This window comes from Carcharhinus amblyrhynchos, chromosome 3, assembly GCF_965287045.1.
Source record: "Carcharhinus amblyrhynchos chromosome 3, sCarAmb.v2.hapA, whole genome shotgun sequence".
NCBI classification, from domain to species: Eukaryota; Metazoa; Chordata; class Chondrichthyes; order Carcharhiniformes; family Carcharhinidae; genus Carcharhinus; species Carcharhinus amblyrhynchos.
In genome coordinates this window covers 127,681,836-127,701,774 of record NC_137326.1, presented here as the reverse complement: position 1 = coordinate 127,701,774, position 19,939 = coordinate 127,681,836, and the positions used below count along the sequence as shown (strand labels likewise).

General features: G+C 45.1%; 1 protein-coding gene across 3 annotated transcripts in view; it reads right to left on the bottom strand.

The window, feature by feature from the left end:
- The window catches only part of gyg1a (glycogenin 1a), a 90,378-nt gene extending 78,189 nt beyond the window's left edge, over positions 1-12,189 (bottom strand). For 2 of the 3 annotated variants that reach the window (XM_080185975.1, XM_080185973.1), the window contains exon 1: positions 12,019-12,189. In XM_080185975.1, the coding sequence (XP_080042101.1) occupies positions 12,019-12,025 (7 nt within the window). In that variant the 5' untranslated portion in view covers positions 12,026-12,189. The remainder of the gene's footprint in view (positions 1-12,018) is intronic. The other variant, XM_080185974.1, reaches the window with a different exon arrangement.
- Positions 12,190-19,939: the final 7,750 nt, after the last annotated feature.

Here is a 19,939-nt window from a genome sequence, read left to right as displayed (position 1 = left end):
CATTGTAGGGATTCTATGAATCTATTCTATGATTCTATGAGGTGACCAAAGCTAATGTCAAATGATCACACTACGAGTTATTACCCAGTGGAAAATCAATGCAGCTAGTCTGTCATTCTCAGTCTATTAGCCAATATATCCATACAGCCTTAGGCAAGGTTTCAACAACAGCACATCAGAACAAAGTCTAAACATGATAACATGGAAATACCACAGGCACAAGCAACACCTCACAAAAACTTCATTGTTCCAACTATTCTAAGGATTTGTCTTTCAAATTTAGAAGACTCCATACTTGTACAAGTTATCCCCCTGACAGTAAATCTCATCCAAATCTGTTCCCTGTAATCCCACATACTTACTCCACTAATCCCCTGAACCTACACATCTTGGGACACTAAGGGGCAATTTAGCATGGCCAATCCACCTAACCCACACATCTTTGGAATGTGGGAGGAAATCGGAGCACCCGGAAGAAACCCACACAGAGAACGTGAAACTCTACGCAGACACTCGACCCATGCCAGAATCGAACCTGGGTCTCTGACGCTGAGAGGCAGCAGTGCTAATCACTGTGCCATTGTGCCGCCTGTATTGACAAGGCAGACATGGAAAGGATGCTTTTTCTTGTCCAGAACTAGTAGGCACTGTTTCAAACTTAGGAGTTGTACTTTTTGAACAGCAATGAGGAAAATCTTTCTCTCTCAGAGAGTTGTGTGAATTTGGAACTCTCTGCCTCAGAAGGCAGTTGAGGTGAGGTCCTTGAATATTTTTAAGGTGGATGTAGATAGATTCTAGTTAGGCAAAGGGATCAAAGATTATCAGGGGTAGATGGGAATGTGGAATGCGAAACACAACACATCAGCCATGATCTTGTTGAATGGTGGAGTAGACCCAAGGGGCCTTACTTCTGCTCCTATTGTGTTGTGTACTGAATTTATCATGAGACAGGGTACCTGAACTTTTTTTTCCTGTCTCTCACCCCAAACTATAAACTTATCTTCAAGAACACGAGAAATAGAAGCAGGAGGGGGCCACCAGGCCTTTCAAGCCTGTCCAGCCATTCAATACAATCATGGTTGATCGAAATTGGTCTCAACTCCATTTCTGTATCATTTCCCCATTGCCCTCTATTCTGCGATCTATCAAATATTTATCTAACTCCACTTTAAATACTTCTAATGATCCAGCCTCATGCCCTGTGAGGATAAATTTCTATGCACCTCAGTTTTAAATGACCGGCCCTTTATCTTTAGCTGTGCTCCCTTGGTCAAGACTCTCCCACGAGCGAAAATATCTTACCACCTACCCTGTCAAGCGCCCCTCAGGATCTTATATATTTAAATAAGGTCACCCCTCACTCTTCTAAGCTCCAAGGAATGTAGGCCCGGACTATTTGGTCTTCCTTGATTGGACAAACCTCTGATCCGAGGAATTAGCCCGGTGAATCTCCTTTGGGCTGGCTTCAATATTACTATATCCGTTTTAAGCTTCAATACATCTTACTCTTAACCACATAACCAGAACACTTCTACTTTTAAAGAAGATTATGTCACCAGATACTTTTCCTGGACGTCTTGTAATTGAGAATTTACACAATCGTGGATTGCACAAGGTTTCATTTTGCATTGTAACATTATATCCAGTTTGTTCAGATACCAAAGTTATCTGGGGGAGAATGTATAGTTGCTGGTGCTGCAAATATTTACATAAATGGGGTTTATTTGCAACAAACATTTCAAATTTGGCTTCTTTCACCTCAACAATTCTCTAAAATTAAAACTTGCATCCGAGAACATCCACCCCAAGTGTTTATTGTTCATTCAGTCAGGATACTTTAACTAGGGCCCAATCCAATTCCCAGAATATTTAACTTCTTCTCCAGAGAAAGGTCCGAGTCTACTCATCCTTGCAAAACAAAATCCAAATTGTTACGGGGTTTTAACACAAAGCAAACATCCATCTAATTTCTCCAACAAATTTACAACCAGTCCTTATACACTTGTTGATATCCCACAGGGTCTCAACATCAGCCTCAACTCCTTTAAAATGAACAGGGCATTCACATCCCATACCCCACAGTGCCGAACGTAGAACTTTCCCCATCACCCAAGTTAAGGTCTAATACAATCAACATTTGCACAACAACTCAAAGGGATGCAATGGGGCTGTGGCCCTGTTTGCACACTCCCAGTGTTGGGCACTCAGGAAGAAATGGTGTAGAACTAGAACTAGAACTAAGGGGCAGGGCCTCAAATAAGGGGGAGCAGATTTAGGACTGAGTTGAGGACGAAGTTCTTCATTAAAGGGTTGTGAATCTGTGCAATTCCCTGCCCAGTGAAAGCAGTTGAGGTTACCTCACTGAATGTTTTTAAGGCAAGGATAGATAGGTTTTTGAACAGTCAAGGAATTAAGGTGAGTGGACGGGTAAGTGGAGCTGAGTCCACAAAAAGATCAGCCATGATCTTATTGAATGGTGGAGCGGGCTCGAGGGGCCAGATGGCCTACTCCAGCTCCTAGTTCTTATATATAGGGGATGGTGCAGCTGATTCACTCTAATAATACTAGGGCCAAAAGGGTTAAATTATGGGCGAGGGGTTGTGTGAAAGAGGCTTGTATTGTTTTGAACGTGGAAGGTTTAAGGGATAATTTAATTGACATGTTTACAAATCGCCAAGAATTTCAGGAAAGAAAGCAGAGGTTGATGGTTGGGGGGGAAGAGAAAATAGGACCAGGATTTCCAGTGCTGTTGTGGCATGCAGGGATACACCAGGTTAGGCAAAAGTCCATTGACTTTCAGTGGGAGCAGGAAATCCTGGCACAAGTCCAGAGCAAGCTGCAGGACATTATTAGAGCCAGAGGTAATTTCATCATTGAATCCCTGCAGTGCAGATGGAGGTCACTCAGCCCATCAAGTTTGCACCAACAACAATTCCACCCAAGTCCTATCCCCGCAATCCCATGTATTTACCCTCCTAATCCCCCTGACACTAAGGGTTAATTTAGCACAGCCAGTCAATCTAACCAGCACATCTTTGGACTGTGGGAGGAAACCGGAGCATCTGGAGAAAATCTATACAGACATGGGGAGAATGTGCAAACTCCACACAGTCACCCAAGGCCAGAATTGAACCCAGGTCCCTGGCGCTGTGAGGCAGCATTGCTAACCACTGTTCCACCATGCCACCCAGAAGCAGTCCACACAAAGGACAGTGCTAGCTTGGAACGCTCCTTCTCAATAAAGGTTTAGAGACTGGGGCAGGGGTCAACTGAAAGTTGAGATCGCGTAGACTTTGGTTAGGCAAGAATATCAAGTGTCAGAGGACCAAGGTGGGCAGATGCAAATCATCCACAATCTAAATGAATGACAGGCAGGCTCGAGGGGCATCATGGCCTATCACCATGCCCATCACTCAATCACTCCAAAGTTCCACATCACCAGTTGAATTTAGACAATGCTGGGCACAATGGAAACATATAAAGACACATGCTTCCTTATGGGCCCTAGATACCCCAGCCAAGGGGTTATTTTAAATGTAAGGAGTTGCCGACTTCCCACTGCATCCTGCAGCCCAAGTCTTGGCCTCTTTCTTGGGGCAGTGGATGGCACATTGGTTAGCACTGCTGCCTCACAGTGCCACAGACCTGGGTTTGATTCCCGGCTTGGGTCCCTGTCTGTGCAAATTCCACACATTCTCCCCGAATCTACATGGGTTTCCTCTGGTTTCCTCCCACAGTCCAAAGCTGTATGGGTTAGGTGGATTGGCTATGCTAAATTACCCCTCAGTGTTGGGGGACTAGCTAGGGTAAAGGCATGGAGTTATAGGGATAGGGCCTGGATGGAATTGTGGTTGGTGCAAACTTGAAGGGCTGAATAGCTTCCTTCTGCATTGCAGGATTCTATGATTAATGTTACTCTGCTTTCCTTCTGCATTAAACATCAAGGACTGCAAGAAGGCCATTCAGCCCCCTTGTTCCAGCATTCAATGTGATCATGGAGAGTTTTGTACAGGTCCATTCTGTACCCTGTGTAACCAGAGTCTGAGCACATGGGTGAATAAGATAGAACAATTGGCAGCATAAGAAATGAAACAAAGAGGAAAATAACATGGACACAACGCTCGAAAAGCACACAGAAATATCTAAAAATTGTGCCCTTCATTTGTGAACTTGAAGGCTCCCAAATTCCTCACCATTGCCTTCAGCATCCCTGTATCCTAACTCATTCCAGTCATCACTTTCCATCTCCAAAATATCATCAGCTGATGAACCCTCATCCATGTCTTTTCTTATCTCTAGACTTGACAGTGCACTGCTAGCTGGTCTCACACATTCTACCCTCCGCAAACTTAAGATCGTTCCAAATTCTGCTGCCCATCAAGTCTCATTGCCCATATCATCCATATGCTCCCTGACCTACACTGGTTCCTGCTCAACCAATACCTCCCAGTTTAAAACTCTCATCATGCGTTTCAAATCCCTTAGTGGTTTGGCCCCTCCCCATTTCTGTAACCTCCTACAACCGTTGGAGATATCTGCAATCTCTAATTCTGGCTTCTTCTGCATTCCGAATTGCTCCACTGTTTGTAGCAATGCCAAGGCTCTAAGCTCTTGAGCTCCTCTTCCTCACTTTAAGACACTTCTTAAAACCTACATCTTTGGCTAAAGTTTTGGTCGTCTGTCCCAATGTCTCCTTGTAGTCCGTCGTCATTCATTGTGCTCCAGTGAAGCACCTTGGGATATTACATAAATACAAGCTGTAGGATTCTGCTCCCATTGTGCATGTAACTCCATCCCCTAATTTGATCCACAAGGAATAAGATTGCCTGCTGTAATGAAACGTAATCCAAGAGTTTTCATCACATGACTTGCCCCCCACACTTCAGCCATCTTAGTGATGCATTGTCTTCCTACACCACTGGAAAGCAACACCCAATTGGATGCTGCTTGATGAATACATGAATAGGATGGGACTGGAAGAAAACACACTCAGTAAGTGCATACGGTTTTACTTTAGGCAGGCAACATGATAGGCACAGGCTTGAAGGGCTGAATGGCCTTTTCCTGTGCTGTACTGTTCTTTGTTCTTCAACGGTCAGCCTTTTTTCCCTCCCATTTTCAATATTTTCCCAACTGGTAAATGTTCATAGTAAACAATAATGTCCCGATGAGGTTTCTCCAGGATTGGACGCAGCAGTGCTCTGGTGATTGATTTTTCTATTTGATTCATGGGATGTGGGCATCACAAGCCCAGCCATCATTTATTGCACATCTCCAATTGCTCTTAACACTATAAATTAGTGCAGAGAGGATTCCCGATTCTCTACACTGGTAGAGAATCCCACCCTTCCACCTCCTCTAACCTAATTATAAGTGTGAGGGAAGTTTTTTTTTTTATATTTTTACTTTTCTGCTGGTAATTGATTCAGGGATGGCAGTTCAGGCTGTAAGCTGCATCTCCTGTGGGATGTATGTAGTGAGGGACTCCCACAGTGTTTCAGGTGATTTTACTTGTGGGAAGTGTGTTAGATTGCAGTTTCTGGAGGAGCGTGTAAAGGAGCTGGAAGGGGAATTAGAGGAGCTCCGTATAATTCGGGAAGTGGAGCAGGACATAGAAAGGAGTTATAAGGAGATAGTCACTCCTAGGAATAAGTCTTGGGTCACTGCCAGGAAGAGGGGCAAAAAGCAGTTGGGGGGACAATCCCCTGGGGCTGTTCCCCTCCAAAATAGGTTTTCGGTCCTGGAGGCTACAGTTGAGGAGAAATCAACTGGGGATAGCCAAAGGGAGCAGGTCTCTGGGGGTGAGCCTATTGGCAAGCCTCAGGTGGTTAGGGGTAAGAGATTGGGCCTCGTGATTGGGGACTCCACAGTTATGGGGACGGATAGGAGAGTTGGAGGTAAGGGTAGGGACTCTGGGCTGGTGTGTTGCCTACCAGGGGCTGGGGTCCAGGATGTATCGGACAGAGTATTCAGGACTCTTAGGGGAGAGGGAGATCAACCCCAAGTTATAGTTCATGTGGGGACACATGACATAGGGAGATTAAGGGAAGGGGATATTAAGCAAAGATTTATGGAGTTGGGGTGGAAACTAAAGGCGAAGTCAGAAAGAGTAGTTATATCTGGACTCTTGCCTGTGCCACGGGATAGTTTAGAGAGGAATAGGGAGAGGGAAAGTTTGAACTCGTGGCTGAGGGGATGGTGCAGGAGGGAGGGGTTCAGGTACTTGAGCAATTGGGGCTCATTCTGGGGAAGGTGGGACCTCTATAAGAGGGATGGTCTACACCTGAACCAGAGGGGAATCAATATCCTGGGGGGTAAATTTGCAAAAGCGATGCAGGAAGGTTTAAACTGATTCGGAGGGGGGGAGGGATAGTGAGGAAAGGGGGTGAAAGTGAGGGGGGCATAGTTGGGGAATGCAAGGCACGGCATAGTGGGGGTGGGGCGGAGCAGGGTTTGAAATGCGTGTACTTTAATGCGAGGAGTATTCGCAATAAAGTGGATGAACTTGCAGCGTGGATCAGTACCTGGGACTTTGATGTTGTGGCCATTTCTGAGACATGGATAGAGCAGGGTCAGGAATGGATGTTGCAGGTTCCGGGGTACAAATGCTTTAGTCGGAGTAGAGAAGAAGGTAGAAGGGGGGGTGGGGTAGCATTGCTAGTCAAGGACTGCATTACAGTGTCGGAGAGAAAGTTTGATGAGGACTTGTCAGTTGAGGTAGTATGGGCGGAGATTAGAAATAGGAGAGGAGAGGTCACCCTGTTGGGAGTCTTTTATAGACCTCCTAAAAGTTCTAGAGAGGTTGAGGAAAGGATTGCGGAGACAATCCTGGTTAGGAGTGAAAGTAATAGGGTAATTGTTATGGGGGACTTTAACTTTACGAATATTGATTGGAGTTGCTATAGTTCTAGCTCGCTAGAGGGGTCAGTGTTTGTACAAAGCGTGCAGGAAGGTTTTTTGTCTCAGTATGTAGACAGGCCAACTAGAGGTGAGGCTATATTGGATTTGGTGCTGGGAAATGAGCCAGACCAGGTGCTAGACTTGGAAGTTGGTGTGCATTTTGGTGATAGTGACCACAATTCGGTTACGTTCACCTTAGTGATGGGAAGAGATAGGCATGAACCTCGGGTCAGCAATTTTAGCTGGGGTAAGGGCGATTATGAGGCTATCAGGAGTGAATTAGGAAGCATGGATTGGATTAGGGGATTACAGGGACTGGGAACGTCTGAAATGTGGAGTTTTTTCAAGGAGCAGCTACTGCGAGTCCTTGATAGGTATGTCCCTGTCAGGCATGGTGGATTTGGTAGATCTAGGGAACCGTGGTGCACTAAAAGAGTTGAGTCGATGGTTAAAAAGAAAAAGGAGGCTTATGTTCGGATGAGATTGGAGGGCTCAGATAGTGCACTAGAAAGCTTTAGATTGGCTAGGAGGGAGTTGAAGAGTGAGTTGAGAAGGGCTAAAAGAGGACATGAGAAGAATTTGGCTGATAGGATTAAGGAGAATCCTAAGGCGTTCTATAGGTATGTCAAGAACAGAAGGTTGGTCAGGGCAAGATTAGGGCCAGTTACAGACAGCAGGGGGAAGTTGTGTGTGGAACCGGAGGAGATTGGAGAAGTATTGAACCAATATTTCTCTTCGGTGTTCACGCAGGGGGACATGAATATAGCTGAGGAGGACATTGGGTTGCAGGGGTGTAAAATAGACAGTATTACGGTTGATAAAGGGGATGTGCTGGAAATTCTTGAGGGGCTGAAAATAGATAAGTCCCCTGGTCCGGATGGGATCTACCCTAGGATTCTCTGGGAGGCTAGAGAGGTGATTGCAGAGCCTCTGGCTCAGATCTTCAGGTCGTCATTGGTCTCTGGTGTAGTCCCGGAGGATTGGAGGATAGCGAATGTTGTCCCATTGTTTAAGAAGGGGAACTGAGACTTTGCCGGGAATTATAGACCGGTGAGTCTTACTTCTGTTGTGGGCAAGGTTTTAGAAAAAATTATTAGGGATAGGATTTATAGTTATTTGGAGTGTAATGAATTGATTAGAAATAGTCAGCATGGTTTTGTAGCGGGTAGGTCGTGCCTTACTAACCTTATTGAGTTTTTTGAGAAGGTGACCAAAGAGGTGGATGGGGGCAAGGCAGTTGACGTGGTATACATGGATTTTAGTAAGGCGTTCGATAAGGTTCACCATGGTAGGCTTCTGCGGAAAATGCAGATGTATGGGATTGTGGGTAATCTAGGAAGTTGGATCAGGAATTGGCTATCAGATAGGAGACAGAGGGTGGTGGTGGATGGTAAATATTCATCATGGAGTACAGTTACGAGTGGTGTGCCTCAGGGATCTGTTTTGGGGCCACTGTTGTTTGTAATTTTTATTAATGATCTGGATGAGGGTATAGTTGGGTGGATTAGTAAATTTGCTGATGACACCAAAGTTGGAGGTGTGGTAGATTGTGAGGAAGGGTGTCATAGTCTGCAGGGAGACTTAGATAGGTTGCAGAGCTGGGCCGAGAGGTGGCGGATGGAATTTAATGCGGAGAAGTGTGAGGTAATTCACTTTGGTAGGAACAACAGATGTGTCGAGTATAGGGCTAACGGGAGGACTTTGAATAGTGTGGATGAACAGAGGGATCTAGGTGTGTGTGTACATAGATCCCTGAAAGTTGGGAATCAAGTAGATAAGGTTGTTAAGAAGGCGTACGGTGTCTTGGCGTTTATTGGTAGGGGGATTGAATTTAGGAGTCGCAGTGTAATGTTGCAACTGTACACTACTCTAGTGCGGCCGCACTTGGAGTACTGTGTGCAGTTCTGGTCCCCGCATTACAAGAAGGATGTGGAGGCGTTGGAGAGGGTGCAGAGGAGGTTTACTAGGATGTTGCCTGGTATGGTGGGGAGGTCCTATGAGGAGAGACTGAGGGATTTAGGGTTGTTTTCGTTGGAAAGAAGGCGGCTAAGAGGGGATCTTATTGAAACATATAAGATGATTAGAGGTTTAGATAGGGTGGATAGTGATAGCCTTTTTCCTCGGATGGAGAAAGCTAGCACGAGGGGGCATGGCTTTAAATTAAGGGGGGGTAGCTACAGGACGGATGTCAGGGGTAGGTTCTTTACCCAGCGGGTGGTGAGGGATTGGAATGCCCTGCCTGCTGCAGTTGTAAATGCGTCTAGTTTGGGGGCGTTTAAGAGATCTCTGGATAGGTTTATGGACGAAAAGGGATTGGTATAGGCTAGTGGGTCATTGTTTTTGTAACTGGTCGGCGCAACATCGTGGGCCGAAGGGCCTGTTCTGCGCTGTAATGTTCTATGTTAACTAAATGGCTTGCTAGGACTCTTTAAGAGGGCATTTACGAGTCAACCACATTTGCTATAGATCTGGTGTCATATGTAGGCCAGACCAGGTAAAGACGGCAGATTTCCTTTCCTAAAAGGACATTACTGAACCAGATGAGTTTTTACAATAATGGTTTCATGATTAGTGTTTTAATTCCAGATTGTTCGCCACTTGCCCTGGTGGGATTCGAACCCCAGTCCACAGAGCATTACCTTGGATCTCTGGATTACTGACCCAGTGGCAATAAGTTACTGCCTCCCTGGAAGATTGGCAACCCCAATGAGGAATGCCACAGGAGATGGAACAACTTTCACTTGTAACAAAATAAACGGAAACTAAGTGTCTGCTTAGGAGAGTCCATGACACGAACCAGCCTTCCAACCACTGACTCTGTCTACACTTCCCGCTGCCTCAGGAAAGCAGCCAGCATAATCAAGGACCCCACACACCCCAGGCATATTCTCTTGCACCTTCCAGTGGGAAAAAGATACATAAGTCTGAGATCCCATACCAACCGAATCAAGAACAGCTTCTTCCCTGCTACCATCAGACTTTTGAATGGATCTATCTTATATTAAGTTGATGTTTCTCTACGTCCTAGCTAAGACTATAACACTATATCTGGTACCCTCTCGTTTCCTTGGAATCACAGAATCCTACAGTGCAGAAGGAGGCCATTTGGTGCATCGAGTCTGCACCAGGCCCTATCCTTATAACCCCATGCATTTGCCTTAGTTAGTCCCCCTGACAGTAAGGGGCAATTTAGCATGGCTAATCCATCTAACCCGCACATCCTTTGGACTGTGGGTGGAAACCGGGGCACCTGGCAAAAACTCACGCAGGCACGGGGAGAACATGCAAACTCCACAGTGACCTCAGCCGAGAATCGAACCCGGATCGCTGGTGCTGTGAAGCAGCAGTGCTAACCACTGTGCCACCGTGCCTCCTCTATAAAATGGTATGCTTTGTCTGTATAGGCCGCAAAAGACAATACTTTTCGCTGTATACCAATACCCCTGACAACAATAAACCAAGATGTGGATATGCTGGCATTGGACTGGGGTAAACACAGTAAAAAGTCTGACAACACCAGGTTTAAGTCCAACCGATTTATTTGATAGTAAACTCACTAGCTTTTGAGGTTTCCCTCTTCTTCAGGTGAATGGAGAGTTCTGGCCTCAGACAGAGCATATAAATTTCAGACAGTTTACAGATTACTGCTTAGATTCGCATTCTAATCAGTAATCTGTAAACTGTCTGTGCTTTATATGCTCTGTCTGAGGACAGAACTCCCCATTCACCTGAAGAAGAGGGAAACCTCAAAAGCTAGTGAGTTTCCAAGAATAAATCAAATCAAACCAAAGCCATCAAACAGAGGTAGGGGGAGAAGAGTTAGGATCAAAAATGTGGACTTTGACAAGGTTACAGAAGGGGTTCAAAGAATGTTTCTTATTGTGTGGCCAAGGCTGACTCAAATGGGAAGGAATGCAGCAGAGGCCAGTCTCAGAGGGAGGGAGGGAGGGAGGTGTGGAAACTGGAGGCTGCGAGAGGTTGCAGGCTGGGTGAAAGGTGGAGTGGGTCAAGGGGGGTTGCAAATGACTGGTGAAGTCAAGTTAGGAGATTCCGGGCGACAGTAGGGGGGAGCAGTGGGAAGGAAGATCAATGAACATTGCAGTTTTGGATGAGTTTTTCTGAAGTTGAGACTGATAAACACGTCGATATTTAACAAAGAAAAAAGGTGTTAGCGGGGAAGAATTTGAATTGAATTGTGTAAGTTTTTTTTCCCCTTCTAGTGGCAGACTGGCGGCTCATACAGATAGTCCAAAGAGCTAAGAGGAGTCACTATTACAAGGAAGACTTCAAGCACAGTGAAACTGACCCGGCTCTTCAATCATTGACAAAGTTATCAATGAAAAGAAGAAGAAACCTACTGTTCCAGCGAACACTGCCAGCTACTGGCCAGCTCCAGAAAGTGGAAACAGATACATTATAAACTAAAGGGAAACAAGAAACACCAGGCGGTGCAGCCGAAAGTTCTAAAAGGTTACAAGCTTATGTTTCTTCGATTTAAATGCCCACATGACTGGATTCAAACACGGATGGATGCAAACGCCTTCCGCCTAGACTGATGCGCAAGGAGTGATTTTCTGATTAGGTGGAATGTTGTAATCAAAGATACGCAACTTGTTCTGCTACAAAACTTGAGAGAGGAATGTAAAACTCCAGACAGAGTTGGAGGGAAAGTCCTGTACAGCAGGCAGCTTTTGGGACACAGGATCCATTTGGTCCTTAAAAAAAACACAGAATAAAAAAAAACAGGACCAATCAGATACCCGCCACGCAGTTTTAAAATAATTCTTTTTTTGGCAAGGATCGCAGGCTGCAAATGGTACATTTCAGATCAGCCCAGGTCAATTTCACCCGGAAGGAGAGAAAGCGGAAAGAGGCTGGGGAGAGTTAAAAATAGAAGGGTTAGATTTTCAAATGAAAAATCAGACATCAGCAAAGTGATGGAGTGCAGTTTGATCGCGGTGAGAGGGAAGAGCAGAGTCCTCTGCGCTAGTCCAGCGACACACTCCACTGGACTGGCACTGGGCTGCCTCTCCCTCTCTGCATTAGACATAAGCTGCATTCTGCATATCCACAGCACACCATTCACAACCCCTCTGGAGAGGGAGAGGCACCACTCACCCGACATCTTGCCTGTGCGGTCTGTCCCCGGCTCTCAGGAGCGATGCTGCGGGATGGTGCTGCTGCCAGTGGGAGGGAGATAGAGAGAGAGGGAGAGGGCTAGGACAGGACAGAGTGAGGGGGGAAGGCACTGCGTCTCTCCGCAGACGCTGAGCCACACGCACCGCTCTCTGTCTGAGCCGCCCAGTCTCTTCTATATAAGGCAGCCGCCGCACGTAATAGTGACAGGGAGCCAGCCCCCCACACCAATAGTGTACGTGTGTTTTGGTGTGTGTGATACGTTTATCTATTAGTGTCACAAGTAGGCTTACATTAACACTGCAATGAAGTTACTATGAAACAGTAGATCTGTGCTCATTTCCATATGGTGTTTTAGTGTGTGTTACTGTTGGATAAATGTACCAATGTGTGTGACATGTCAGTGTTCATTTCTATATGGTGTTCCAGTGTGTGTGTTACTGTTGGATACGTGTACTAATATGTGTACATGTGTGTGATGTAGTCATACAGTGTAGAAAAGGCCTATGGAGGCTGCACTAATAATACCACTAAAGGTGTCCAAATCCTATTTTCCTGCGCTTGTCCCATATCCTTGAACATTATAATATTTCAAGTGCTCGTCCAAATTTTTTTTATAGGTTGTAAAGTTTCTGGCCTCCACTATCTTCCCAGGCAGCACATTCCAGATTCCTACCACCCTCTGAGTGAATTTTTTTTTAGATGGGATATCAATGGCCCATAGCACATCATAACATTCAGGGCTATGGGCCAAGTGCTGGCTGATGGGATTAGGTGGAAGTTGAGATGTTTCTAATGTGTTGGTGTGGACTTGATGGGCCGAAGGGCCTCTTCTGCACTGTATGATTCTGTGATAGTTGAAATCTAGAACCCTACCCAATAGGCGAACAAAGTACACAAGAAACAAGAAAAGGCAATGCAACCTTGTCAGTGTTCATTTCTAGTGGTATGTGTACCAATTTGTGTACATGTATTTGTGTGTTAATGATGTATGTGTACCCTTTAATGTATATGTGTTTGTACATCCATGCATCTTCGGATATGCTTTAACACGTGTGATTTGCGCATGTACAAATGTGGAAAGAAAAATATGTGCAGCGTTTGCTCCTGTACACTTGTACCGGTATGAGTGATGTTTGAGTATGCATTGTGCTATGTCAGCCCTGGCCTGTGAGAAGCCTGAAGGTGTAAGACAGCAAAACTAGGCTGACCCTCCAATGTGGGACTGAGGGAGTACTGTCCTGTTGCTTTTCAGATGGGATATTAAGCTGAGGCCTCAAATACTCTCCCAGGTGGGTGTAAAAGATCCCATAACTCAGAAAAGAGCAGGAGAAGCTTTCCTTTGTGTCTTGACCAAAATTTACCCTCAACTTACATCACAAAAATAGATGGCTATTGCTGTTTCTAGTCTAGACGCCAAGACCAATGCACATCTCACCTCTCACTTAAAATCCTTGGTTCTCTAATATCTGTCTAAGTTCCATGCCAATGTTCTCAACAAACTATCCTCACTGCTTTCCTCACTGAATATCAAATCTTTTCATCCTTGGTGATTTTGATCTCAATGTCAATTCATCATGCTCTTTTTCTACTACTTCTCCTGCAGCCCATGATCTCACCCCCTGTGCAAACCCCCCAACCCATGTTTACAGCCATCCACTTGACTTTACCATCGAGTCATACAGTACGGAAGAGACTCTTTGGCCCACCGATTTTGCACTGACAAATTATAGTTGATACAACAATACAGTTCAGTTGGCTAACAGCATTCAATAGAAGAAGTTTATTTCTTAGTGTTACAAGCAGGCTTACATTAACTGAAGTTACTGTGAAAATCCTCTAGTTGCCACACTCTAGCACCTGTTCAGGTACACCGAGGGAGAATTTAGTATGGCCAATGCACCTAACCAGCAAACCTAACGGGCTGTGGGAGGAAACCAGAGCACCCAGAGGAAACTCACGCAGAAACAGGGAGAATGTGCAGACTCCGCACACACAGTGACCCAAGCCAGGAATCAAATCTGGGTCCCTAGCTCTGTGAGGCAGCAGTGCTAACCACTCTGCCACCGTGCCGCACCCATGAATGGTGTCTAATCACGCGTCCCAGCGTTTGGCCGATCGACTTGAACGCTATGATATTTCAAGTGCTCATCCAAATACTTTTTAAAGGTTATGAGGTTTCCAACCTCTACTACCCTCCCAAGCAGTGCAGTCTAGACTCTCAGAAACCTCTGGTTAGAAAGATACTTCCTCAAATTCCCTCTAAATCTCCTGCCCCTTGCCTTAAAATTATGCCCCCTCGTTATTGACCCTTCAACTAAGGGGAATAACTGTTGTCTATTCACTTGTCTATGCCCTCATAATCTTACACACCCCAATCAGATCCCCCCTCAGCCATTTCTGTTCTGCAGAAAACAACCCAGGCTTATCCAGCCGCTCTTCATAGCTCAAATGCTCCATCCCAGGCAACAACCTGGTGAATCTCCTCTGCACCCTTTTCAGTGTAACACATCCTTCCTATAGTGAGGCGCCCAGAACTGCACACAGTACACCAGCTGTGACCTAACCAACATTCTGTTCAGCTCCAACATATCCTCCATGCTCTTATAATCTATACCATGACTGATGAAGACAAGTGTTCTGCATGCCTTCTACTCTATTAACCTGTCCTACCGCCTTCTTGGATTTGTGGACAAACACCCTCAGATCCCTCCTTCCCTCTGAGCTTCCTAGTGACCTGCTGTTCATTGAGTATTCCCTTGTCTTGTTCTGTGTTAAGATGCCAATGCAGCATGGGATTGGCACCTTGCATGTTCCCACTGTTAGGATTCCAATCTTGGAACTAAACTGCGGTTCATGATGTAACAGGAATTGACTCTTCTCAGGTAACCTTTGCCCTGGTTACTTATCAGTTAGTTAAACAATGAAGAATTGTGACATTATCTGTGACTATGATGGAGTTTATAGCTTCGGTCGTATGTAAACAGTTACAAGGGCAAATAGAAATAAAAATAAATTACCTGCCTGATTCATTAGCTGGCAATTGGGCCACAATATTAACTAGCCGAGAACATTAGGAATGGAAGTTGAACCCGAGAGAATTTTTACTTGGGTCGGATTGGGAGATGACTTGAATATTATACATTTTAATGTGAGGTAGTTAATATTAGTGACCAAATCTAACTGCAGACTAAGCAAGTTGCAGGTGACAAAGCTTACAAGATCTGTCAAATGGTGGAAAGAATGTCAAAAAGCAGGTCTTTGCAACAATGTTGAAAGTATGATTTGTCTTGGAAAAGCAGCCAGCATAATTAAGGACGCCAGGTATCCCACACATTCTCTCTTCCACCTTCTTCCGTCAGGAAAAAGACACAAAGTCTGACATTATGTGCTCAAGAACAGCTTCTTCCCTGCTGCTGTCAGACTTTTGAATGGGCCGACCTTGCTCTAAGTTGATTTTTCTCTACACCCTAGCTATGACTCTAACACTACATTCTGCACCCTCTCCTTTCCTTCTCTATGGTATGCTTTGTCAGTACGGCGCACAAGAGACTATACTTTTCACTGTATACTAATACATGTGACATCAATAATTCAAAGTCATTATCCAAAATCAAAAATTGTTGGGGGTAGGGATGGGAGAATCTGCTGAATTTTGCATTGGCTTTTGGTGAGTGAATGTCGCAAGTGAGCTTACCATTCTGTCTCCAGTGTCTTCTTTTGAAGACTTAATAGAGCTCAGAAGGAGGGGCGGGGGGTGATAATAGCTGATCAATAGATGGGACTGACCATAAGCTTTGCAATGGAGTTGAGCAAGGAATTCCATTTGTTAAAAATGTAATTTATTTTGATGCCCTCAAAATGGAAAAGGAAATAGCATAAGGTTATGCATTGATTAATTTATTGGATGATAGGACTCAGGCCAAACTACTTTTAGCAGCATCATCACTGCGTTAGAGGTGGAGGAGCTTGATGCTATTCTATGATTATTGAACTTTGCTCAACATTATTCCATTTTGTGAATTTTTAGTGGCACACACTGTAATGGGAGAAAGTTACACAGTGGGCCTCCATTGAGACTAGCAGCCTTAACAATTGAATTCAGGCTGTGTGATTCCAGTAAAACTGGGGTTAGCATCATAGAATCCATACAGTGCAGAAACAGGCCATTTGGCCCATCAAGTCTGCACCGACCACAATCCCACCCTATTCCTGTTATTCCCCATATTTATCCTGCTAATCCCCCGAAGACTAGGATTAATTTAGCATGGCCATTCAACCTAACCCGCACATCTTTGGACTGTGGGAGGAAACCAGAACACCCGGCGAAAACCCATGCAGACATGGGGTGAATGTGCAAACTCCACTCAGATAGTGACCCGAGGCTGGGATTGAACCCGGGTCCCTGGAATTGTGTGGCAGCAGTGCTAACCACTGTGCCACCGTGCTGCCCTAAAGTTAAGCATTATAAAGTAGTTGAATACAATTGCACAGTGGCACAGTGGTTAGCAGTGTGCCTCACAGCACTAGAGACCCGGGTTCGATTCCCAGCTGGATGACTGTCTGTGCAGAGTCTGCACGTTCTCCTCGTGTCAGTGTGGGTTTCCTTTGGGTGCTCCAGTTTCCTCCCACAGTCTGAAAAACATGCTGGTTTGGTGTATTGACTATGCTAAATTCTCCCTCAGTACACCCAAACAGGCATCACAGTGTGACGACTAGGGGGGTTTTCACAGTAACTTCATTGCAGGGTTAATGTGAGCCTACTTGTGACGCTAATAAATAAATAAATAAACTTAAAGAGTTCCTTGACTTGTAATCCAGAATGCTGGTGTAATGATCTGGAGACACAAGTTTGAATCTCACTATGACACAGGGGAATTCAAATCCAGTTATTTAATTAATATGTGGGCAGCACAGTAGTACAGCAGTTAGCACTGCTGTCTCATAGCGCCATGAACCCGGGTTGAATTTTGGCCTTGGGTGACTGTGTGGATTTTGTACGTTCTCCCTGTGTCCACATGGACTCCAGTTTCCAGTCCAAGGATATGCAGGTTAAGTGGATTGGACTTACTAAACTGCCCCTTAGCGTCTGGGGGATTAGCAGGGCAAATACGTTGGGTTACAGGGATATGGCCTGATTGGGATTGTCGCCAGTGCAGGCTTGAAGGGCCAAATGGCCTCTTTCTGCACTTCAGAGATTGTATGATTCAATGAAATATAATAACTATCCTGAATTTGAAAATCTAGTATCTGTAATGATGAGAAATTAGCAGGTTGCCATAAAAGCTCATCTAGTTGACTAACTAATAAGGAAGGAAATCTGTCAACTTTCCACAGTCTGGACTAGGTGACTCCAAACCCACGGCATTGTGGTTGACTCCTCTCTGACCTCCGAAATGTTCAGGTGAGTCACTCAGTTGTATTCAAGAAGGCGGTTCAACATTTCAAGGGCAATCCATGACGGATAATAAATGCTGGCATAGACAGTGACATCTAAAATCTGTGCATGAATAAATAAAAATGAATGTTCAGCTTGATGTTTGCCTGGTTAAAAGAGCAGAGGATGGAATCGCATCTACACAACATCCAGCATTGGACTGATATAGAAGGGCCTGCATTTTATAGGGGGATTTATTAAAGCATAATCCAGTCCATCACATGTGAACGTAGTCCAGTCCATCACGCAAACCAGCCTCCCATCCATTGACACTGTCTACACTTCTCGTTGCCTAAAGCAGCCAGCACAATCAAGGACCCCACGCACCCCGGACATTCTCTCTTCCACCTTCTTCGATTGGGAAATAGATACAAAATTCTGAGGTCACGTACCGACTAACTCAAGGACATTTTCTTCCCTGCTGCCATCGGACTTTTGAATGGGCTTACCACATATTAAGCTGATCTTTCTCCGCATCCTAGCTGTGACTGTAACACAATATTCTGTAGCCTCTCCTTTCCTTCTCCCCTATGTATTCTATGAACAGTATGTTTTGTCTGTATAGCGTGCAAGAAACAATACTTTTCGCTCTATTCCAATACATGTGACAATAATATTTTAAATTCAAAGTCATTATCCTGTCACTCCTGGAAGAAAGATTGGTCCCAAACAGATCAATGTAAAACAAGACCATTCCACAGCATGATGCTCTGCGAGTGGCCATCAGTACCTGAGAGTGGACTTCTGCCCCCCTGTGGGAGAAAGTTCCATCCGGGAGAACTACCAGGAATCAGATTGGCTGGCAGCTCTAACCGTCTCAGCAGCGCCACAAATCTGCAGTGGGCACTGCTGGGAGTGCAAGAAGGCCTGAGGATTAAGACAACATGGATCCCAGGAAGAGATAAGTTTGGGAGAGTTTGGGAGCCTGAGGAAATGGGTGAGGGAGGTGACCCAGGAGAAAAATTCAGCCCAATATTCTTATTTCCCCATTTTACTGGGGTTCCATTTTAAAGTATACAAGACCAGTTAGGGTCATAGAATCCCTACAGTGCAGATGGAGGCCATTTGGCCCATCGAATCTGCACTGACCACAAACCCACCCAAACCCTATTCCCATAACTCCATGCATTTACCCTAGCTAGTTCACCTAACACTAAGGGGCAATTTAGCATGGTCAATCCGCCTAACCCATACATCTTTGGGCTGTGGGAGGAAAAGCGTAAAAGTTCAGTTCAGTTCAGCCCAGTATTCCTATTTCCCCATCCTATTTCTTTTCCCTTCTGGGAAGGGTATGGGTTTTGGTGGCCAGGTGGGAAATGACAAAGCAGGTGGAGGCAGTGGTGGTGGTGGTGGGGGAGGGCGGGGGGAGAGCCCCATTTGCACAGGGCTCCACTCGGAGGATGTAATCCCCTCTTCCCTAATTTTAACCAGTTTGGTTTAAAACAAAACAGCATGCCCACTAGCACCTGGCCGCGCCAATCATATTATAACGTGGGCAGCCGAATATTTGGGTCACTTGGCTCTTTAGCAAGTTCAATTGTCCATTAATTATTTAAAAGAACTAACAGGTGGGCTGTCGATTTCAGCATATGTTCGCTTTTCGTTATATGGGGTTGGGGTTGGGGGTTGGGGGGATTAAGTAGGAAGGCTGGAGGCTGGCTATCACTTACATTTTGCGTGAGCTATTACCCTGCCTAAGGTACATCTAGCTGTAAAGTCAAATCCAGTCCAAAGTGTGTGATTTGGTATAATATTGATTGAAATAAATTCTCACCAGCTGACATGTAAGTTACTATCTATTCATATTTTCATTTGTGAGGCAAGCCACCTAATGGAATGTTCAATGTGGTTGTGCTTATTAAGTGGCTTAGTTATATAGGAACTCAGCCAACATTATTTCCAATGGTGCTAACAGCAACTTTCATTTATGTTTGACCCCTGGGTGACACAGTGGCACAGTGGTTAGCACTGCTGCCTCACAGTGCCAGGGACATGGCTTCAATTCGTGGCTTGGGTCATTGTCTATGCAGAGTTTGCACGTTCTCCCTGTGTCTGTGTGGGTTTCCTCCATGTGTTCTGGTTTTCTCCCGTTGTCCGAAAGATGTGCTGGTTAGGTGCATTGGTCATGCTAAATTCTCCCTTCGTGTACCCGAACAGACGCTGGAGTGTGGCGACTAGGGAATTTTCACAATAACTTAATTGCAGTGTTAATATAAGTCTACTTGTGGCACTTAGAAATAAACTTTAAATTTCAAACCTTTAACATTGGCAAATGTCTCACGAGTCTCTGCAGCTGGGGTCATGGAACAGACACAAAGCTACAAAGGGGACATGAGAAAGTGGGGCGAGTGGGGGTGGGAAGGGGGTTGGTGGTGGGATTGCTGTGTGTGATAGAAAACCTGGTCAAAGATATGGGGCTTGAGTTAAACATTTTAAAGTGTGAGAGAGGAGAGATAAAAAGGAACA